Source organism: Macaca nemestrina, chromosome 12 (assembly GCF_043159975.1).
Source record: "Macaca nemestrina isolate mMacNem1 chromosome 12, mMacNem.hap1, whole genome shotgun sequence".
Classification (NCBI taxonomy): domain Eukaryota; kingdom Metazoa; phylum Chordata; class Mammalia; order Primates; family Cercopithecidae; genus Macaca; species Macaca nemestrina.
In genome coordinates, this window is record NC_092136.1 from 13,700,447 (window position 1) to 13,725,328 (window position 24,882).

Below are 24,882 nucleotides of genomic sequence, written 5' to 3' on the forward strand. Positions count from 1 at the left end.
TTACTTTGATTTTATAAACATAAATTACTTTTAATAGTTGGATGCATGTTTTCTCAATAGATAGCAGTTTTTGCAGCAATGCTGATTATAGTACACTAACCAATTGCTCATTATTGATTGCCCATTTCTTTATCATTGGCTGAAAAAATACACAAGCCTCGATATTATTTAACCTTTAATTATCCTTACTTTTCTTATAATCTTTGATATTTAGGACTGGTAGAGAAGAGAAATTAGATTTTAGAGGAGAAAGGGGACAGAAATATATGATAACACAAATTTAACTTAGCGTGAATTCAGGCTTCATCTTGCCTCATGAGTCTAAGACAAAAAAAAAATACTGGATTAAGATGTTTTTTAAAAAATCATTTTTAGTCACAAATATCTTGCATCTACCTGAAGAGCTTTGACTACTTATAGTTCGAAGTTATCAATAAGATCACCTTATATACTCAAGACCTTATAACTCTTCCCCCCCCCCCCCCAATTATTTACAAGGCAAAGCACGGTCCCAAGATACTTCCCTCAATAATGAGTTCAACTTTAACCATACCATCCCTACCATACCAACCACTACAAATGTAATTCTTGGCCCAACTTCAACCTAGCAGAGCAGCCACTTGCAATCATTAAGCAGACAGGGAATCAAATTGGGCAACATGGTGAAACACCATCTCTACAAAAAATAGAAAAATTAGCTGGGTATGGTGGTGCACACCTGTAGTCCCAGTTACTTAGGAGGCTGAGGTGGGAGGATGGCTTAAGTCCAGGAGGTGGAGGTTGCAGTGCACTCCAGCCCGTACAACCCAGCCAGACCCTCTCTCTCAAACAACAACAACAGCAGCAAAAAAAAAAAAAAAACACCAAAAATTATTTTTATTGTAAATGTAGCAAAAGGAGGCAAAGTCTCATGGACATTTTCCTACTGCTTTCTAGTCACATATAGATAAAACCAAGAATAACCAAATGAAGAATAAATTTCAAATCACATGACATGAAACAAGTGCAGGTGGTCTTGTCTAAAAGTTGGAATCATAATATCTTGCACTAATAGCACAAAATATTTGCATGAACTTTTTACAGCTAAAAATGCACTAATCTTAGGTTGCTTATATAAATGTTAAACTTAAGAAAATTATGTATGCACTAATTATTACCAAGAGAAGGCACTCTCAAAACAATATATCAGGATTTAAGTCAGGATATTTTAAAAATCCAAAAAACAACAAAGAATCAGGTGATGTAAGGACTTGTAGGATTTACATGAGCTTTGGCTTTTATTCTGAATTAGAGAGGAAGCCATTGAAGGATTTTGCCCAGTTATTACACTATCTGAATAAATCTCTTTCCTTGCCTTTATATATTTAAAACCCCAGGGATCGGGTTAACTCCAGGTAAAACTTGACTTGGAGACTCAAAAGAATTACATTAGGGTCTGATCTTTCACTTGGCACTTCTCAGTTCTGCTTTTGCCTGTGAGCATCTGTCTGTCACGGGGTTCATATGGCTGCTGATGGCAGCAAACTTACCTCCTCACAGCTCCAAACCCAACAGGAAAGAGGAAAGATGGGGAGACCATTTCTTGGTCACTGAAGTGAAAATGATGAGATTAATTTTGATTGGAAATGTGTCAGTCATTCACACAATTGGTTTTTCCTAGGTCACAAGGCTACCACAGAACTTCACTCTAGCTGAGTTGATGTAATTCTGCCATTTCCCAGATGTAGGACACAGGTCAACTCCTGAAGCTGGGAGTCGAGTGAGCTCCACCCTTGTACATAAATTAAGAATTAGACAATGGTGATTTTTTTGGAGGAAATCAGACTGTCATTGTCAGAACAAATGGGGAATAAATGCTGAGTACCAAAATCTGTCAAATATTAATACAATATTGGAGAAATAAAACAAGATATCAGCACATACACAATAATTAAAAGATTGGAATTAGGTACATAAATAGACCAATATCTCTTTATGACATGGTAAAACATTAACAGTTAATGTCAGTGAGGTGATGATGGGCTCTACATTAAGTAGTATAGTCTTAATTGCCAATAATATGAAAAATATGTTCAATATACAATATTAAACAATATTCATAAAAATAAATGCCAGAGACAAAATTATTAAGCAAGGGAAGAAAATACAAAATAATATATTTTAAAGCTGGAATAAGAAAAACTTTCCCAAGAAATTAAAAATATGATGTCATAAATATAATTATGAGATTGACATTAAAATAAAACATAATTTTATAGCAAGAAAGCTGAATATAATAACTTGATATATAAAATACATATCTATGCATTATATGTTGAAGTAATTATATCATATATATAATTAATATAAAGAAATTATATGCAAAGATATAACACATACATTATCTTTGAGGCTCCATATGTGCCAATCAGAGTCCTGGTTTTTCTACCTTTGTTATACCAAGTATCATATCATATGACACCAAGTATCATAGGTCTATAGGACAGACAATATTATTACTACTTTCCTGAAAAGAAATATGAAGCACAGAGAAATGTGGTGGCATGTTCATAGCTACATAGGTAGTAAACAACAAAGATGGGATAGCAAGATAAAAACCCTGGGTTGTCTGATTAGAAAGCCCACATTATTTAGCACCACACTGTATTTTTGACATCAACACTTAGTCTCTTTCCACCATTTTGCATCTGAAAAGGAAGTAGGTAGCACATGAAAGTATTGCTTCTCATTTTATTTATTTTTGCTCTGCAATAAAAACAAATGTATTTAACAAATATCATATGTTGCACATTTCCATATATGGCATAGGATACAAATTTGATTAAGATATAATTCTGCCCAGTAGAAGGTGGGAGAAGGGAAAGGAAGAAGAAGAAATAGAAAATATAAGTTGAATCTGATGCTTAATGTGATTTTTACTCCATGTATATTTTTACTCAAATGATAGCTTGTGCACGTGCAAGGATGGACTGTGCTATTTCAAAGTACTTTCTATGGGGGAAGAACAGAAGGAGAGGAAAAAGGGAGGGGGAGATGGCCACGTATCTCCACTTCCGAAGGAAAAGGCCCTTTGGTCCCCATAGGTGGGAGCAGAAAAAAGTTAAATAAATGGGAGGAATATTATACAGGGGAGCAGAAGTATGTGTTTTGCATGGAGGCCTCATTTTAGCAATACCTTTTTTGCTTTTCTGCTTCCAGATCTTATTTGCCAATTTAATGCCTTATTTAATGCCTATAAAGTTCTTACGATGAATGAAAAACTTTCAAGTACTGTTGCCTCATTAAATGCATTATTTATTAATTTAACGTCTAGTACTCTCGACAAAGAGCCAGTGAAATGAATTTTTGAGTTCCAGGGGAAAAATGAGAACATAATTTTGAATTTATTATCTCTCTATATATACACACACAGTTCATAATTGGATTACATATAATAATGATATCAATATGTCTGTCAGTATCAAAGTTGGATTCTGGTAATTTCTTATGTGAGGTTCTTGTGTTACAGTCAGCATAGATTTCTGGAGCATTTGTCTGTTGATCTTTCGGTGGCCTCAAACCTCATTAAGTGGTGTGAGAGGTGCTGCTTCTGCCATGTGAGAATTTGATGGCAGAATTAACACAACCTGTGAAACAATCAGAATGCCATAGGTGAGTCACCCAAATAACCTCAGAGTGCCCCTTTCCTGCCCACATAAAGTCATCATCCTCAGAGTTTACTCTTTCTTCTCTGATTCATTCTCAAGATCAAGCATGTGGGGCTTCTCAGTCATTCTTTAAATCAGGCCTGATTTAGGAGACAACATTCAGTGGTAGCTCTTGACCCGAGCTGCTGATGACCACTGCCCTGGTCTTGTGAGTAAATCAGTCTTATATGTGGATGACAGTGCACAATACATTGGGTAAACCAAGGTGTCATGAAAACTATGAGGTTGTTCTTCCAAACGAGGTTGTTCATGCTGATGGCATCAACATACCCAAATCATGATTTGCTGGTTATAAATAACGCATTGCAAAAACCACACTGGCCCAGAATAGCAGGGATCATCGTGAAACTCAGAAAAGTTCTGGTTGTTCTTCCACAAACTCATTGTCACATAGGGTTGGTGGAAGAAACAGGAAGAGATAAGAGACCTAGCTATCATAGGCCCCCAAACCACTGCTTTTCTGAATTCACACCAAGAGATTAGGAAACAACATTCCCCAGCTCCTATGCTAAGAGCCGAAGGGAGCACAGGCTTAAATACTCTGACATGAAAGTTACTAAAGAGTTTGCTTCCATGTCCAAATGTTTCACCCACTAAAAATAAAAAGCTTTGGTCAATGAAATTATAAAATCATTGGTAATTGCTGAGAATCTCTCACTTCTCAGGTTTTACAATGCAAAACCCACTATTAGAGTTAATGTGCTATAGTCAATCTCTCTTCAGTGAGGAAGGGCTGTAGAGGAGTGGGATGTGGTGTTGCCTGGGAATCTCAAAAGAAGACAAAGAGGTACAAGATGATGGAGAAGGGCACCAGAAGAACCATCTCATCAAACTATGATTATGTATGATTATTTTATTATTTGGTTGTCGGTTTTGTCTGCCTGTGGGCCTTTGTGTAATGAAGCTAATGAGTAGCTGTTGGGGTTTTACTATCCATTTCCTCATTCTGGCAACCTCAACCCTTGGAGGATATCCCTCCCCATTCTTCCTAGAGCTTCTTTCTTGGTCTCTTCTTTCCTTCCATTCCCTACTTTCCTCTCTCCGTGTGACATTCTTTGGGTTTAGCTGCCAGGAGCAGCATCAGCTGCAGGTCTCAGGGTAAGAGAGTGGGTAGGTGGGCACAGACTGATAGAGAAGTCTGAGATCAAGATATTTCATGGAAATATTCCAGGAAAAATTGTTGTAATAGGATAATGGAATAAAATAAAATATTTTTGGGGTCCTCTTCATTGTGAAATATCCTCATATCTGGATTCAGAGGTTATGCACTTTGAGGTAGACAGAAAGGGGAAAAGAGCCTTTATGTAGCTATTGTGTTAGGCAGAGTTCTAAGGTGGCACTCACTGACCCCTTGTAATTCCCTTCTCTCGAGTGTGGATGGAACCTGTGTATAGGATGAGATACAAGTCCTGTGTGTAGGTACTAACTACTTAACTTTCAATTTATCAAAAAAGGCATTATTCTGAATGGACCTTACCCGTTTGTGTGAACCCTTTATGAGAGGATTAAAGCATTAGCAGCCTGCTGGTTTCAAAGATAAAATACATTTTCATGAGTTCTCCAACTGAGAGGAAATGAATTCCACCACATTAGCGTGGAAGAGAATCAGAAGCTTCAGGCAAGGCCACAGCCCCAGCCAACTTCCTGATGACAGCCTTGTAAGATCCTGAGTCTAGGACCTACTTCAGCTGGGCTCAGACTCTTGAACCATGGAAACTGAGAGATAATGAATGTGTTCTGTGTTAAGACTCTAAGTTTGTGTAAGTGATTACACAGCAATAGAAAACTAATACAGAAATCTTCAAATGAAGGCCAATACTCACCCCACCAGGGGTACAACAGATCGCTTTACATCCAAAGGCAGAGAGGGACACAGCAATGCAGAATTCCAGCACACTTAAGAGGAGCACCATGCCATCCATACCCTAGGAGAAAACTCATAACAAAAGAATGTGAGAAATGGAGATGACAAGTAGAAACATTTACCAGTAACCACAATGTCATCAGAGAAAAAGCACTGGCTGGGAGTCAGGAAACCTGCCTCCTAGTGGCAGCCATTCCCTTGACCAATTCTTGATCTGCTGAAGTAACTTCTGACTTTTTTCACTGATAAAATAATCACAGACGTTTATTCCCTGGTTCAGTACCTCCCAGTGCTATTGTGGACATGGAAGATGAAAGTGTTTTAAAAAGTTAGGAAGGTAGTATAAAGATAATTGTCATCTTATCCTATTGAGTACTAGAAACTCGTATCATTGACAGAATATTATGATTCCATATCTTAGTGATTGTAAGCAGAGTAATGGTCCCCCAGGGAGGTCTGCATCCTTGTCCCCCTAATCCTTCGCTTCTGGAGATTAGAATGCAGACCTCCCTCGGGGACCATTGTTCTTTTTGCGTAAGAAAAAGCATTAAATTTGCAGATGAAATTAAGGTTGCTTATTAGTTGATATAAGCTAATTTTCCTGGATCATTCAGGTGGGTTCAGCATAATGACAGAATCCTTAGAAGTGGAAGCAAGAGGCAGAATAGAGTTCAAGAGACATTTGAAGATGCTGCAATGCTTGATTTGAAGGTAGAGGACAAGATGACAAACCAAGCAACTTAGGCAGCCTACAGAAGCCAGAAACGGCAATAAAACTTATTGTCACCTAAGCCTTCAGAAAGGAGTACGCCCTTGCCAACACTTTGATTTTAGCCTAGTGAGACCCACTTTGAACTTCTGACCTGCAGAAATATAAGATAACCAAACTGTGTTGTCTTAAGACACTAAATTTGTAGTAATTTGTTACATACAGTAACAGTAAGAAGCTAATACAACGATGAATATCAAGTAGGTCAGTCTTTAATCCATCTCTTCAGAGCACTGACTTTAGGTCTAGTCTTCAGCCAAGAAACATGGTCAAAATTCGGAGAACATTGGGCAGTGCACTCATTTCTATTCATTTTACCCTGGATTGATGCAGGGATTATTCTCTCTTTTTCTCTCCATGGTTAGGGATAGTCCCTCTGTTGTGGAAGAGCCAATAGACCAAGAGCTCAGGATGAGTGATGCAGACTTAAGGAGACCTTGAGAATATTTGCATTCATTGCTTTTTTATTTTCTTGTGCCTTCAACAGCTCTAGTGGCCTCTGTGTTTCCAACATTGCTGTAGGCACAGAAGAGAGCAGCAAACTAAACAGACAGTTCCCCTGTCTTCAAGGATTTTACCATCTAGAAGGGTAGACTAGAAGATGGCAAGCTTTCCATAAAGGCCAGATAATGTACATTGTAGGTTTTGCAGACCATAAGGTCTCTGTCACACATATTCAAACCTGATGTTATAACACAAAAGCATCACTACACAACATGTAAACAAATGGGCTTCATTATATTTCAATTAAACTTTATTTATGAAACTTTATTTACAAAAACAGGTACAGGGCTGGGCCTCCAGAAAAAGTAGCATGTATATAGACCTGTGGACTGATTGTGCAGGTGCCCAGGCAAGAATAGAACCATTGCTTCAAATCCCAGGAAGCCCTTATGGAGTTCCTCTGCTATAAAAACAGGCATAAAAGTGTTCACACAATTAACAGGAATTCATCATGGACTCTGGGAAATGTAATTGAGATGAACGCAGAACCAGTTACATAATTTAGAGTCTCTTGATTAAAATTAAAAAAAAAAAAATCAAGATAGCAACAGCAGAGCATTAGATCAAGCACAGGGCTCTTTGAACCATGAAGTCCTGAGTAACTGCGTGGGTCCCATGCCCAAGAAATCAGCCCTATCGAGTTGGCCAATTCCAGATTTTGTCTCTATCATTGTGTCCTCAAAATCTACCAATGAAGTGACCTTCATAAACTAAAAGTAAGGTCCTTCTTCAGGATAACAATAGCAAATAATAGGGGAATTAGAGACAAGAAGTTGTAGAATCTAATCTTTTTGCCAATTTCTAACTGAATGACCTTGAAAGAATTTGTCAAATTCTCTATAGAAGCTTTTTCTTATTGTGACCGAGTGGCAAGACGTAAAATTGCTTACTACAAAAAGCATTAGAAATCTCAGGGGAAGTAAATTAGTTTAGCAAAGACACCTCAAGGGGTTATTTTGGCGTGATTATATAGCCCACAAAACTATGTAGAATTAGCTAGGAATGAAGTCAACAGAATGCGATTGATTCTGCCTAGTAAGGAAGAATGCTGGGTTTCCACGTTTACATAAGGGAAGGACACAGTAAGGAAGAGAACTAAGCAGCAAGGCGAAAGGCTGAAAGTTCATATAGAGGGAAAGTAACAAAAAATTTGCGGGTGTTGAAAAATGACCAATAGGCTTTCTCTTTTTTGTGAGATGGAGTCTTGCTCTGTTGCCCAGGCTGGAGTGCAATGGGTCCATCTCAGCTCACTGCAACCTCCGCCTCCCAGGTTCAAGCAATTCTCCTGCCTCAGCCCCCCAAGTAGCTGGGATCACAGGACATGCCACCATGCCTGGCTAGTTTTTGTATTTTTAGTAGATACGAGACTTCATCATGTTAGCCAGGCTGGTCTTGAACTCCCGGATCAGGTGATCCGCCCACCTCAGCTTCCCAAAGTGTTGGGATTACAGGCGTGAGCCACGGCGCCTGGTCAGGCTTTTTAATAATAAAGATTTAATTGTGCGTTTTAGTCTGCTGTGATGTGCTGGAAGAACTCTTCCTCCCCACAATTACCCAATGGCCCAAAATGTCAAGAAGTTTTACTACCTACAAAATACTGTGTAGGTGGCATTTTCAGAATAAAGCAATTAGGATAGCATTAAGAAAAGAAAAAATGGTACAAAAAAGTAGTAAAATTCAGAATGAAGATTAAGCACTTATCAGGAGCTAGATGTTGAGGATAAAAGTGGTTAACCTTGCAAGAACATCCAAAGATATTGGAAAGGATACTGAGTTACTTGACACTTGTAAAATACTGTTCAAGACAATTTTACTTCATTATTAGAGAACAGGAACTGACATCTGGGCCCCAGTTTTAGAGGAGATAACAGTACATACTGCATCAATGTTTTAAAATTGAACAGAAAAATTTATACAAAATACCCAGCACAGTAACTATTAATGAGTAGGTGTTCTATAACTATAAGCTTTCTTCCCATTTTGCCTCATCACATATAGAAGAATAGAGACAGAGATGAGACACGTACCTAAATCCTAAATGAAAGATTATTTTATTTCTTAATCACTCCAACTTCCCAGTCATTCAGCAATTAGGGATTATTAATTATTGTTGCTGCCAGAGCCTGCACTCCCCAAACTTGCTTCTATGATAATATCCCCTGAAAAGAGGTAGCACCAACCATTAAGATGGACACAGTCCCGTGACAGTTATTTGGGTTGCCATAGTAGTTACAGTAACGGTGATAAAATGAATAAATCGCCAAGCTAATTGTGTTGATTAAGATTGCTGATACAGCCAGTACAGAGCTGGTGATATTCATTCCCAGGCTACCTCGGACCTAGAAAGGAATGAAAATCAATTAAACAATCCAACAACATCCTCAAATATATCTCCATGAATCACTTTATACCCACCGTTTCTTTCTTACTGCCATCTATCTTTATCTTGATTATTTCAATAGTCTTCTAACTTATCTTGTGGTTTCAACTCTAATCTCTTGCCAAAACACAAACATGATCTCATTATCCCCTAGCTTAAATTCTTCAGATGATTCCTGTGGGCACATAAGATAATCTCCAAATCTCTTTAGCAGGGTTTTCAATGTCCTTCACACTGTAGCTGGACAGCCCTGTCTGTGTCCTTCCCTGCCATTCCTTGCTTCTGAAGCCTGATTTCTTATCATTTTTCTTTCTTTCTTTTTTTCTTTTTTTCTTTTCTTTTCTTTTTTTTTTTTTTTTTTTGCTCTGTCACCCAGGCTGGAGTGCAGTGGTGCAATCTCGGCTCACTGCAAGCTCCGCCTCCCGGGTTCATGCCATTCTCCTGCCTCAGCCTCCCGAGTAGCTGGGACTACAGGTGCCCACCACCACACTCGGCTAATTTTTTGCATTTTTAGTAGAAACGGGGTTTCACCGTGTCAGCCAGGGTCTCGATCTCCTGACCTCGTGATCCACCCACTGTGGCCTCCCAAAGTGCTGGGATTACAGGCCTGAGCCACTGCGCCCGGCTTCTTATCATTTTTCTAAATGCTGCTTGTTTGTCATGCCTCTATACCTTTTGTATATTCTCTCTCTCAGCAGTATGTTCTTTTCTGTACATTCTCTTCTCATGGATAAAGGTAAGGAGGCTTTTAATAAGAACTAAAATTGCTGACTGGGCGCAGTGGCTCATGCTTGTAATCCCAGATTTTGGGAGGCCGAGTGGGGGTGGATAACCTGAGGTCAGGAGTTTGAGACCAGTCTGAGCAACGTGGAGAAACCCTGTCTCTACTAAAAACACAAAAATTAGCCGGGCGTGGTGGCGCATGCCTGTGATCCCAGCTACTCGGGAGGCTGAGCAAGGAGAATCACTTGAACCTGGGAGGCGGAGGTTGTGGTGAGCTGAGGTGGCGCCATTGCACTCCAGCCTGGGTAATAAGAGCGAAACTCTGTCTCAAAAAACCAAAAAACAAACAAAAAAAGAAACCAAGAAAAGAAAAAGAAAAAATAACTTGCACAGCAAAGTGTGAGGAGTATGTGTCGTGTGGCTGCAGCTGGAGGGGACACTAGGGAGTTGGGTTAGGCCAGATTTGAAAATCACATATTGATCATGTTCCAGAATTTGATATTTATCTTTTGAACAAAGAAAACTCGAATATGGACTTTAACAAGAAAAAAACATTTATTGAGATATGGACTTTCGCATTGTATTGGCTTTATGAAAGGCATCTTGGCATGAGAGTTACATTTTAAATTTGCTTTCTGCGTAATAACCTTATTGTGAATTTCTTTTATTGAAAATTCAAAATCCTTTTTGGATACAGTTGGAATCTACATTATAATCAATGGGTCAGTAAATATGACGCCACACCGATGCTTGGTGTCACTGTCATGGGCTGACTCCTGCCGCAGGGTGTTGCTGGAGTGGTCCTGCTTGATATTTCTTCTCAATAATTCTCTATATCTTCAAAAAGATTCCTTCGCAAGGGTAAGATTCCCTACCTTGCCAAAATATCCAGTCTTATGTCAGTAATTAGCCTGACCGCAATTTTTGAAAGGCAGATTTTAGTAGGTAAAACGCACAATTGCTCCTGAGTTTTTACAAACAAAGAAACAAAATCTATTTTACACCCTGGCAGAATACATTTTTTATTAATCCTTCCTTTTTTTTGATACCAAAAAAAAAAAAAAAAAAGAAAATATTACTCACCAGGCCTTTTGTAGTTCTAATTCCTGCTGCAATTGACAAGGATCCTGAAATAATAAACTAAAAATGAGAGAAAAAATGAAGGTAAAAAACTTTAAACCAGTATTGGGAGTCATAACTTACTAAACTTAATTCTAAATTAGATAGGTATGTTAATCAGACCAATTATCTTAGACAAAATCACAAAGGTTTGCACATTATTTTCCCTTTTCCCAGAAAGAACAGAGAAATTATACCAGATAAAACCATGGGAGAATTTATCAAGGTTTTCAAATAACATCTAACTGAAATGATATTAAAAAACTGTTTGAGGGCACTAAGAGATAAAGTTTCCAAACTTCTGACACAAAGTAGTTCTTACACGGTACCAAAATTGATAATGATATTTAAACAAAAAATACACTAAAATTGTTCTCATTTAGAGTATTTTTAAAGTTATAAGTAAAATACTAGCAAAAAATGTAAATTCCCAATTAGATGTTGACTAGAACATACTGGTTCATTTGATTCCATCAATAAGGCAATTATTTTTTAGCTAAAATAGCTAGTCAAGTTGGTTAGACTCTCTGCCTTATAGTATTCAATTGCTGGAATTTTTTATTTGCTTTTCAAATTTGATTTCAGATGATTCAAAAATTATAATATAAAAAAAATTGAACTAATAAAAAGCTCAATAAATTTATTTAACTAACTTCCAAATACCCAGACATATGGATGATTCATATTATCTAAATCACCACTGGAATGAAAACGCTAGAGGGAATTACCCATCATATGATGTAAAATACATCATGAACATTTGGGATATTCCTTCAGCTCTAGAAACATTTTTTAACATTGAAATATTCTAATTTATACAATTAATGAATTTAAGAAAAAATTACATGCTAATTGCTATTCACATTTACAGTGTTGATAGGACAGGACATTTAATACAATTCGATATTAGTAACTGCAACATTATTGGTAAAATATGAAGAATTATAATTTCTGTAACATGATAGAAATCTAGCTTGGTCTAAGGGTCTTTAATTATGTTTAATAAAAAAAAGTAGGACCATTTCATTAAAGTCAAAATCAAGATAAAGATGCTGACTATTATGTAATACTATTCTGGGTATATTTACCAAAATAATTATATAAGAAAAATAGTTGGAACAAATGGTTAAAACTATTCTTATTTAAGTACGAACAATATATATTGCAAACATTCAAGAATATGAACTAAAAATTACCATAAACTACTTTAAAAATTCAATAAGGCACCTTGGAAAAACATTATATACAGAAATTATATATACACATTAGGAGTGTGTATGTATGTCTGTGTATTTGAAGATAGGATTGAATAAGAGGACTTCATTTACCACAGGAAAAAATATGTACACACTATCTCAGAGGAAAAAACGAGGAATGTGAAACATACAGGAACAGAACTGAAGAGGCCAAAAATAAGAGGAACTTGTGACTGGTTCTTGCTATTGGTACTTATACTGTATAAAAGATTAGAAGGAGGCACTTTACAGATGAGATATGGAAAAAAAGGTTGAAAGAATAATGGAAAGTAGCTGCAGAAAAGATTTCACCAATTAAGTAAAGGCTCATCTCATGGAACACCTACAAGAGTCTGAGTGATGTCTCAGTGGACAAATGGCTCCTGCAGTTCCTGGTAATCTACTGAACATATGTGGAAGGCTTGCACCACGTAAGCTGGTTTTTAATGTGATCTTGAAAAGGAAATGGAAATCAAAGCAGAAAACTAAGTGGTCAGATGTATGCAATTCTGAAAATACACTGACCCTATTTGAATCTTCATTCCTGTACCAAACAGTTGTGATCTTGGGTTAGTTACTGAACCTCTCTTCATCCATAAAATGATGATAATGAAAAATCAGAAGTTTGTGGTGATTGTTTGAAATGAAACTGCACATATAAAGCACTTAGTAAAGTATCCACATGATAGTAAGAGTTTAATAAGAGCTGTTATTGGCATTAGTATTTTTGGATATATGAAGTATTGTGCAACTTTCTAAAAGTAAAGCACAGCTTTACTGTTCTTCCAATCTTGCACTTCTGCTGTAAACAGGCGAAGGGGAGCAAAGAGCAAGCTCTACTATAAAACTCTAAACTATTTCATTCTTAGTTTTAGAAATAAATGGAAACCTGCAATGCTAGAATAGATTCCCTGATTCTAACGTAAACCCAACTTATACATTTTATTTTTCTCTTATCAGTAGATAAAACTTGGTATTTTATTCTCAATTTTACTGTCAATTTGCATTAAAACTATCTTGTGTTTTCTCTTGGGAAAAAGTTTTTAAATTTAATAATAGTTATAATTAATTTAATATTAATTATAATTATAGTTATTTTTATTGAATTTATGAAATAAAATATATCAAATAACATTTTCATTTTCTAAGGTAACAATTTCCTGAGTTTTGATAGTCAATAGACTAGATATGAGAAACTGCTTGTGTACCAGCCATATCTCCTCTTCCTCCTTGCTAAGCAAACCATTGTTTTGTTCACTTTCTCATGAGCTAAAGGTAGGGTTGACTCCTCCCAGCTACAGAGGTAAATCTTGATTAGTCCAAGCCAATAATGGCAAGTTCATTGTCCTTACTGACAGCTGATTTGGGAATATGTATATAAAATATTTACCAAAAGTTGGATGTGTCAACCATCTCCCCTCTGATACGGTCGGCTAGCAATCCTTGATGAAATCCTTGCACCACTGAATGAAGCAATCCTAGAAATGACAAGCCACTAATCTTGTTGTGAACTAATCAGTGCTTTCAATGTTTAAGCCATTCTGGTTTGGGTCTTTGGCAATGTGCTGCTGTGGTATATCTAACGGATATATATAAATATTTAATCTACCTAGATTTAATATAATACTATCAGTAGTACTTTAAATATGAGAAAATTGAGTAAGAAATGGTTAGATACCACTCTCAGATTTGCAGAATTACAAGATACAGTTAGAATAGGATTCCGAGGATCAGGGTATTGACAACTGCTTTATGTTATCTTCAATTATATCAAAAGATACTCTACTCACCATCACTGACCCCCAAATTGTGTACCCGATATACACGGAAATAGGGTAATGTCCATAAGCACTAAATGCAACACACATCATTGTTATTCCCATGCTAAGGCTCATCATGGCAATCAGAATCTGCACAACCTAGAAATGATGAAGAAAGTAAAAACTGATTATCCACCACAGAAATAGTGCTTCTGCCACCCCCTTTCCAATCACTAAGCTATCCTTAGTCTCCTTCATTTGATATAGTCATATGACCTTCTTAGTATTCTCTTATCACTCTTTTTTCACATAAATAACCATGAATATTTTCTTACCAATATTACCTCTCGGGATGTCTATCGTTGCCAATAATTTCAAGGTTAAGCGGAGTATGCCAGAACCAGCCCAGAGTTGCTTTTCTGATACCTACGATGTTACTTCTACCACAACTATTTCTCTCTTTTTATCATGAGCTCAGAGAAGTGGCCTAGGAATTAGAAAGCAATTGTTGTAGCAAGGAGAAGTAACCTGAAGAAAGGAGAGTAATACAGGGGAAGAAAAAAAGAAGAGCAAATATGATATTTTCTTGAAGTCTGGAGTATGAGGACATGAGTATGAGTACCCAGGGATCTAAACATAGCAGAGTAAGAGTACCATTATCCCATGGCATTCCAAAGGATCAAAAATATCACAACAACTTAACAAAATTTATGGGATGTAGTGAAAGCAATGCTTAGAAGAAGATTTATAACATTGAATGAATATATTAAAAAATGATCTAAAATCAATCTCCTGAGAGTCTACCTTAAGAAACTAGAAAAAGAAGAGCAAATTAAACTCCAAATAAGCAGTAGAAAAACTATAATAGAAATTAGAGCAGAAATCATAAAATTGAAAACAGGACATGAGTAGACAAAATCGATACAATCCAAAGCAGTTTTTAAAAATATATGTATGTATAAACAAAATAAAAACATCTCTAGCCAGGCTAAGAAAAAGAGAGAGGACAAAAATTACTAACATAAATGAAAGAAGGAACATCACTACAGTTCCCATAGAAATTAAAAGGATAATAAAATAATGTTATGAACAATTCTATGCCCACAGTTTGATAGCCTTGATAAAATGGGTAACCCTTAAAGACAATTTGTCAGAACTCACACAAGAAGAAGGAGACACTCTGAATATGTCTATAATTATTAAATAAATTGAATCAATAATTAATAAATTTCCAAAACAGAAAGCATCAGACCTAGAAGGGCTCAGTGGTGAATTCTACCAGACACTTAAGAAATAAATTATACCAATTATTTACAGAAAATAGAAACAGAGGAAATACTCCTTAACTAATTCTATGAAGCTAGCACTACCATCTACCAAAAAACCATGCAAAAACATTACAAGAAAAGAAAACTACAGACCAACATCTTTGATGAACAAATATGCAAAAATCCTCAACAAAATATTTGCAAACTAAATCTAACAATGCATTAAAAAAATTGTGTAGCATCACCACTTGGGATTTATCCCAGGTATGCAAGTCTGACTATACATTGAAAAACCGATTAATGTATTCATCACATCAACAGGCTAAAGAAGAGAAATCACATGATTGTATTAACAGATGCAGAAAAAATATTGAACAAAATCCAATGCCTGTTTATTATAAAAACACTTGTAAAAGCTATCAATAGAGGAGAACTTCTTCAGGTTGATAAAGAATATTTATAAAAACCTACAGCGAACTTCATACTTAATGGAGAAACTCAAAGTTTTCTCACGAAGATCAAAAACAAGGCAGGGATGAGCCCTGTCACTACTCCTTTTAACATTGTACTGGAAGTCATAATAGAAACAGTAAGACACAAAAAGGAAATAAAGATATATAGATTGGTCAGGGAAAAATAAAACTGCCTTGTTCCCAAACGACATGATGTCTGTGTAGAAAATCTGAAAGAATCAACCAAAAATTCCGGGAACTAAAAAATGATTATATTAGGTTTATAGTATACAAGATTAATACATAAGAGACAGTTACTTTCTTATGTACTTATAATGAATAAGTGAAATTTGAAATTAAAAACATAATGCCATTTAAATTAGCACCTCTAAAAATTAAATATTTAGGTATTGGTATATGGTATTTGTTAGATATAAATCTAACAAAATATGTACAAACTCTATAAGAAACTACAAACTTTGATAAAATAATTAACTAAGTAAATGGAGAGATATTCCATGTCTATGGATAGGAAGACTCAACATTGTCAAAATGTTAGTTCTTCCCAACTTGATCAGTAGATTTAATGCAATCTCCATTAAAACCCTAGCAAGTTATTTTGTATATATTAATAAACTGACTCTAAAATTTATAAGGAATGGCAAAAAAGCTTAGAATAGCAAACACAATCTTGAAGAAGAAGAAGGAGTTTTAAGACTAACACTACCCAATTTTAGGACATACTATAAATCAGGGCTGTGTGGTGTTAGCAAAGAAATGACAAATAGATCAATGTAATAGAGTAGAAAGCCTAGAGATAGCCACACAAATATAGTCAAGTGATCTTTGGTAATGAGCTAAAGTAATACAATGAAAAAAAAAGATAGTCTTTTAAAAAAATAGTACTTAAAACTTGATATCCATAAGTAAAAATAAAACTTAAACACATACCTTTTATCTTTCATAAAAATTAACTCAAAATGAATCACAGACATAAATATTAAACTAAAAACTATAAAACTCCTAACAGAACATAGGCCCAAATCTAGATAACCTTGGGTTTGGTGATGAATTTGTCAATACAATACCAAAGGCACAAACCATGAAATACAGAATAAATCATCTTAATTTTCTTAAAATTAAAAAATTCTGCTCTGCAGAAGACATTGTCAAGAGATGAAAAGACAAACCAGACTGGGAGAAGATATTTGCAAGAGTCATATCTGACAAAGGATCGTTATCCAAAATATATAACAAACTTAGAACTTAACAATAAGAACATAAACATCCTCGTTTAAAAATGTGCCAAAGAATTTAACAAGACACCTTATGAAAGAAGATATAGAGATGGTAAAGAGACATGTGAAAAGATGGTCCACATCTTATGTCACAAGGGAAATGCAAATTAAAATGATAATGAGAGTCCACTAGCACCTGTTAGAATGGTAAAAATTCAGAACGCTGACACTACCAACTGCTGGAGATTATGTAGAACAGCAGGAACTCATTGAGTGTTGATTGAAATATTCAAAATGACAAAGCCACATGGAAGACAGTATGGCAGTTTCTTACAAAACTAAACATACTATTACCTACAATATAGTAATCATACTGACCCAAATGAGTTGAAAACTTACATCCACACATAACCTGCCACACAGATATTTATAGCAACGTTACTCCTAATAGCCAAAGTTTGGAAGCCATCAAGATGTCCTTTGTAGGTGAATGCATAAATAAACTGTGGTACCTCTAGACAATGAAATATTATTCAGTACTAAAAGTAAATGAACTATCAAGTCATAAGAAAACATGGAGGAAATTTAAATGCATGTTTTTAGGTGAAGGAATGCAACCTAAAACAAAAAAACAAACAAACAAACAAAAAAAAAACACCTATTGTACAATTCCAACTGTTTGACTTTCTGGAAAAGGCAAACTATGAAGACAATAAAAGATTAGTGGTTGCCAGGGATTGGTGGGATACTATGTGATACTATAAAGGTAGATTCATGTTGCTATACCTTTGTTAAAACCCATAGAACACACAACACAGAGAATGAACCCCAGTGTGATTTGTGTACTTTTAGTAATGATGTGTCAAGGTAGTTCATCAGTTGGTACAAAGGTTACACTCTGGTGGGAGGCTGATAATTAAAAAGCTATGCATGTGTGGGAGCAAGGGGCATATGGGATATACCTGTACTTTGTTCTCAATTTTTCTTTAAGCCTAAAACTTCTCTAAAACGTACAGTATATTTTTAAATAATTATTCATACATTAAAAAATAAACCCACTTTGGGAGGCCGAGGCGGGCAGATCATGAGGTCAGGAGTTCGAGACCAGCCTGACCAACATAGTGAAACTCCATCTCTAGTAAAAATACAAAAATTAGCTGCGCGTGGTAGCTCATGCCTGTAATCCCTAACTACTCAGGAGGCTGAGGCAGGAGACTTGCTTGAACCCAGAAGACGGAGTTTGCAGTGAGCCGAGATTGTACCACTGCACTCCAGCCTGGGTGACAGAGCGAGACTCCATCTCAAAATGTAAAAATAAATAAATAAATAGATAAACCCAGTGTGTGCCAACATAAATAACATATTTTATGAGAAATAGCTATATTTCCCCCCCACCCTCCAAAAAATGAATAATGTGAAAAAAGGGTCCAAAATATCCACAGTGACATTTTCCCATTTGAAACTTGGGCTAGTGATAAACCTATATTTAATGTCCTTTCACCTGCCCTATTCTGTCATTCATTTAATCCTTCATTTCTTTTAGGCATGCTCATCTGAGACTCCAGATAGAAATGCTCAGAGAATAGATTTTTCATCCTCTGAGCAGGGGGCTAAGAAAAGGTGCTGGAAAGAAATAATAGCAATATGCATCTGTCAGCTATTCAGGAAGGCCTATAAAGGGGACGTCAGCTAGTAGTGCATAGGTGGCCTTTTATTTTGCTGCTCTTCCATGCTGAGTTTAAATACAATTATCATGGATGACCCACAACCCTAGAATAGATCTGAAGTCAATATATTTCAAATATAACAACTGGAAGCACGTTGTGATAGAATACTATATAGTTTTTCAGATGAAGAGCATGAAAAGTAAATACTGATGTTGCAAGGGTTGGCTGTTATATTATGAGGTTAGTGGGACAGTGTATTTGGCATTAGGTCTTATGAAATATGAGTTTACAACACCATTGGTCTTCCCCTAGATTTGCAACTTACCCCAAGGACTTTGGGTTCCCCCTTCAAGAACTTCTCTTGCAATCCTTTCCACAGATGTGAATGTACGACAGCCATGTTTCCCAGCTGGGGCACACCAGGGCCAGCCCCTGGCATGGCCTGTTCCATTCCTTGCATGGTTGTCATGGCAGCAGAAAAGGTGCTACAATAAGAAATGTAATTTAGTATGATGTCCCGGAAATGACAAAGGAGGACATGACACTTTGGGGCAGGTTCCTCCCGAAGGACAAAATCTGGTCTACATTCCCTTCCCATATCATAATAGCTGTTAGAGCCGGGGAAGTGGAATAGGCAACACATTAAGGGTGGGGCAGGGGGAAAACTAAATGTCATATGATATCAAGATGCTAGAAAGTCCAGCAGAGAGGGACATGTTGACAGAAGCGAGGTAAACCTGTTGGACCTCTAAAATTAGAGAAATGTATTTAAGTTCCATTCCAAGTCTTCTCAGATTTTATTTCTATCCCTCTTACTGCCTAGTCCCTTGATTACAGCCACTTCCCCACGAAGGATTACTTTTTTTTTTTTTTTTGAGATGAAGTATCGTTCTATTGCCAGGCTGGAATGCAGTGGCACGATCTTGTCGCACTTCAACCTTTGCCTCCTGTGTTCAAATGATTCTCTTGCCTCAGCCTCCTGAGTAGCTGTTACTACAGGCACACGCCACCATGCACAACTAATTTTTGTATTTTTAGTAGAGACAGGGTTTCCCCATGTTGGCCAGGATGGTCTCGATCTCCTGCCCTTGTGATCCGCCTACCTTGGCCTCCCAAAGTGCTGGGATTACAGGTGTAAGCCACTGTGCCCGGCCAAAGGATTACTTTTATAATAGTAATAAACTACACAAACTCATCTGCCTTCCAATTTATTGTATAGTATTGTATAGTTCCTCCTTTTCTAATCAGAGCACAGTTAAATTCACAGGGCTGAAAAATCTTCCCATGTTCATCCTTGCTGAGTGTGACTTATGTAATCTTGTATTTTGTCCCACAAACTCTGGAATTTGGTAATGAAACTAATGGCTCTGAGTCATATTCTTGGCACCACAAATCTAAATCTCTTGTCCTATTACATTGCTTTAAATCCTAACTTGCTGGTACATAGCAAGGACCCATCAAATCATTTTTTGAGAATCTAAGCACAAACATATCATTCTTATACTTCTTTCTGTCCTCCATGTAATAACTCCAACCAAGTCATGTCGAGATAGGCTAAAGCCACATGGAAATTTTTATCTATGTATTTGAATTCATATTCAGGTGTCTCATGATCCACTTCCATACATTTTTAGGAAAATGAAGCTTGCTAATATCCTTCAAGTAATAGTTAATTTTGATATCATTTATGCTTCATTGAACCCCTAAAAATGTCTCAAGTTTGGAGATGTGTGCCCTTTTATTGGTAACATAAATGAAAAAAAAGTTGTTGTACTCCAAATTTACTATGTTGAGAAAAACATTAAGATTTCTCTGAAAAAATTATCATCTCGTATTTATTTTTAATACATCAAAGGAAATAAATTATTAGCTATCTAACAATAAAACTGATTAAAGTCAGAAGAAGGAGGGTGAATTTCAGAGGAAGATAGAGGAGAAACGTTAAAATGAAAAGATTAATCATTTAGAACATGAATTTAACTTTAGTAATGTATATACTTAAAATTATGGAAAATAGTAAAATTAAAAGTACAAAATTACAAATTATAAATTGCAAATTATAAAATAAGTATTTCTTTTAAAAAAGAAAGACAAATATAATAAATAAGAAATATATAATGTAAATATGATTGAAGTAGTTAAGATAACGAATTAAATATAAGAATGTAACCAAAAAGTCAGTGTTCTTACTCTTATCACTTTTAGAAAAGTTCCGAAAACAATTTGGACAAACAGAATTAGAACTCCACTTTTTTATGAAAGTGTGAAACAACTAACATGTCTACAAATCAGGTGAAATGAGTGTTAAAAACAAAGATTACATGAGGATACGCTTGGAGAGAAGTGTAGCGAGAGTATGAAAGAAACAAGACACCATGGCCACAGATTTCAAAGACGAGAGGCCCCCCGAGGTATACAACATAAATTACTGTTTACAATCCTGGGAATTAAATACCTCAGTTGATAACGATCACTTCCCTGGAAAAGTATAGTTCTGAGAATCATCAAAGTCTGTAGTAAAGGAGAAATCCCACCAAAAAGCCACATATTTAGAAAGCAATCAGTCTCTGAATAAGTCCTACATTGGAGTCCATAAAGAAGGAAGTAGATATCCTTGATACAAGCCTCCAAGAAGTCCCACAGATTAGGAGCACCTGTTTATATATCAAATATAGAATATGTAAAGAGTACAGATAACTTATTTAAATGAAAATTAAATCACAAAAATGAAGTCAAAGATAAAGCACATAGAGTGACAGGACATATTTGGCACATAATCTCAAATAAATTTCGAATATAAAATAGTGTTGACAGAAAACAATTGGTCAATGTGTTAAATAACAAGGAATAGCTGAAAATAGAATTAGTCAACTGGAAGAAAAATTTGAAGAAATCACCAAGAATTCTGTAGAGAAACAAGAAAATGGTCGTAATAGAAGAGAGGTTAAAAGATTAGAAGTGTAGAATTAAAAGGTCTAGAATATGTCTGATTAGAATTCTAAAGAATGTCACCAAGAAGGCCAACTAGAAGTTCCTAACCCTCATCATCATCAATACACACACAAACATACACACACACACTCCCCAAAACAATGAATAAACAACTGCATTCCAACCAAAATAATTAAAGAAGAGCACTTGAAAACACCAAAGGAGTAGCAGAAATCTTGTAGATCATAGAAACCCAGGATGGCTGCATGAAGAAGGAGACAAAACACCTTTCTTCCACCACCTTTCCCCCAGTTAGGACCAACTCTGAGTCAGGAGGGCCTTCTTCCTGCAGGGAAAAGGTAACTGAGAGGACCTCAGCAGCTCCCATCAACACCATGGACACCTGTAATCTTACTACTGGAGACACTTAGAGTCTTCACAGGCTCTGAGTTCAGCTGATGGAGCTACCTGAAGTCCACGTGTCTGTCCTATTCCAGAGGCGGCACTGACACTGTGCCCTGGCCTCCATGGCCTGAACTGCTACTGTACTGCCCCTTCTTGGAAGTGAATCACTGCTAGAGTGCATTCTGCTTCAGGAATGAGTAGCCATTTGCACCCCTCCATCTCTGAAGCTTAACCACCACTATACCACACACACCTGGTAGCCATACCTAAGCCAAACTGTTGCTGTCCACTCTCTACCTGCCGAGGCCAGGCTGCCATGGAACTGCTCCATGCCCCCATCTTAGTCGCTGGTGCACTCTGCCCCTCCAAACTCAAGCTGAAACTGTGTCCCACTCTCTGAGGACACATAGCTTTGATTGAGCTGTGTCACCCAACAATCCAGGCAGAATAACTGCAGTGCCCCATCTCCCTGGAACTGACTAATTCCCTGGAGTCCAAGCTTCTGAGAAACCCTGGCTCTCCAGGGGGTCATTTCTGTACTGCTTCAAAAAACCCAAGGACGAAGCCACAGACAGGCCTAGTCATTCCTGAGGCCTTGCTGCTGCTACATCCAGCCTTACACAGCCTGAGATATTGCCATGCCCTACCATCTCAGGGTCTAGAGTTACCACTATGTGGCACTCCGTCCCCCAGGGTTGGAGTTGCTGCAGTGTCCTATTGGCTCTGGAACCAAAATTTCAGCTGTAACCTGCTCCCCAGAGCTCAAGCCTCCAGAGCACCCCTCTTGCCCTGGAGCCATGCTGGTGTTGTACACTGACCCCAGAATCAGTAACTGTTCCATCCCTGCCCCATGGGCTTGAGTTGCTGAGGTATGCCTCAGAGTCACAGCCTCATCTTTGTGGGTAATCTGCATCCACCCATGCCTCGGTGAGTGAACCTCTGCCACAGGAGTTTTGCAAGACCCTGAGCCTAGGACCCCAGCTCCACAGCCACTATTATAGTGCAAAAAGTACAAGCTGTCAACCTCCATGGCAACCATGTGGTGTTAACCATGTGGTGTTACAGGCTCACAGACTGCAAGGGCTGTAGGGGCATGGCTTTCTCCACCTAGGATCAAAGGATGTCACAAACAGCTATGGGAGTGGAGTCACTTCAAAGAGCCACCATCAGGGCAATGCTGAGTGGAAATATGGGGTCAGAGCCAACACAGAGAGTCACAGTTAGGGATATGCCTGGTGGAGCCATGGGAGTGAGGCTACCTTTGAGATCTCAGAACTATAGGACCACTAGCATGCAACTCCAACCTAACAGAGCTGAAGCACGGACTGAGCCCAGCAAAGATATGCAAGCAGGGCTGTTTGAGGGCCCCAGTCAGCATTCCCAGGATTCAGGACATGGAGTCAAAGGAAATTATTCTCCAGATTTAAAACTTAAGGCTGTCTTCTCTGTTGGGTTTTGGACTCACTTGAAACCAGTTATGCCTTTTTCTTGCCTAGTTCTTTCTTTTGAACTGAGAGAGTCTATTCTGTACCTGTCCCACCATTATATTTTGAAGACAAATCATTTGATTTCACAGACTCACAGCTGGAAACATTTGCCTCCCAATAAATCATACCTTGAGTCTCATCCATATCTGCTTCTGATGTAACTCTGGACTTAGGACTTTAGAGTCGATGCTGGAATGGGTAAAGACTTTGAGGCTATTGAGACAGAATTATTGCATTTTGTATGTGAGAAGAACATGAGTTTTGGAGGGCTGTGGATGAAATGCTATGGTTTCAATGTCCCCTCTAAAACTCATGTGACAACTTAATTGCCATTGTAACAGTATTAAGAGGTGGAACCTTCCAGAGGTAATTCAAGAGGTAATTACATCGGGACACCCCTACCTGCATGAATGGATGAATGTTATTATCATTGGAGAGGGTTAGTTATCACAGGAGTGGACTCCTGATAAAAGAATAAATTTGGCCCTATCTCTCTCTCTTTGCTTTGTGCACTCACTTCCACCTTCCTCCATGGGATTACCCTCACCAGAGGTTTGCACCATGCATGCCCTTAGACTTCCCAGCCTCTAGAGCTATAAGCAAAATAAAATTTTATAGTAAATTACCCAGTCTTCAATGGTCTTTTACAGCAGTAGAAAACAAAGATACCAAAAATTTAGTTTGGTGGGAGGACAGTACAAGTCTAGAGTTCTTGTTTCAATAAACATTGTTACTGTCACCATAAAATAGTCAATTTATATAACTATGAGAGGTTTTATGTAAGCCTAATGATGACTACAAGGCAAAGAACTACAGCAGATACACAAATGTTAAAGAATTCAAAACTTAGCACTTCATAAAATTACCAAATCACAAAGGTAGACAAGAGAGCAAGAAAGAAACAAAGGTCTACAAAAACAACCTCCCCCAAATAATAAAATGGCACGAGTAAATCCTTATCTATTAATACTAACCTTAAATATAAATGAATTAAATTCTTTGAACAAAAGTCATTGAGTGGCTGGAAAATTTTTAAAAAACATCTAACTAGATGCTGTAAGAGACTCACTTTAGCCTTAAGAAGAAACATAGGCTGAAAGTTAAGGGATGGACTATTCCATGCAAATAGTAGCCTAAAGAGAATAATTATCCATACTTAGGTCACATAAAATAAACTTCAAGTCAAAAACTGTCAAAAGAGGCAAAGAAGGTCATCATTTCATGATTGACTGAGCATAGAGGGTGGGTAATAGAAGTCATTAATAACAAACTACCAGACTTTTTTGAGACAGTGTCTCACTCTGTTGCCCAGGCTGGAATACACTGGCACTATCACGGCTCACTGCAGCCTCGAACTCAGCCACCCGAGTAGC

The 24,882-nt window shown here is 37.1% G+C and overlaps 2 protein-coding genes across 8 annotated transcripts in view; one reads left to right on the forward strand and one right to left on the reverse strand.

Annotated features, from left to right (window-relative positions):
• Positions 1–24,882, forward strand: part of LOC105464631 (membrane-spanning 4-domains subfamily A member 4A-like) — a 356,637-nt gene that overhangs the window by 264,933 nt on the left and 66,822 nt on the right. The window lies entirely within an intron of this gene.
• The window catches only part of LOC105464629 (membrane-spanning 4-domains subfamily A member 4A), a 121,342-nt gene continuing 99,170 nt past the window's right edge, over positions 2,711–24,882 (reverse strand). For all 3 annotated transcript variants that reach the window (XM_011712662.3, XM_071074539.1, XM_011712660.3), the window contains 6 exons: positions 19,012–19,171; positions 14,092–14,220; positions 11,031–11,087; positions 9,025–9,183; positions 5,531–5,632; positions 2,711–3,626 (listed from right to left, as the gene is read on the reverse strand). In XM_011712662.3, the coding sequence (XP_011710964.2) occupies positions 3,555–3,626; positions 5,531–5,632; positions 9,025–9,183; positions 11,031–11,087; positions 14,092–14,220; positions 19,012–19,155 (663 nt within the window). In that variant the 5' untranslated portion in view covers positions 19,156–19,171 and the 3' untranslated portion in view covers positions 2,711–3,554. The remainder of the gene's footprint in view (positions 3,627–5,530; positions 5,633–9,024; positions 9,184–11,030; positions 11,088–14,091; positions 14,221–19,011; positions 19,172–24,882) is intronic.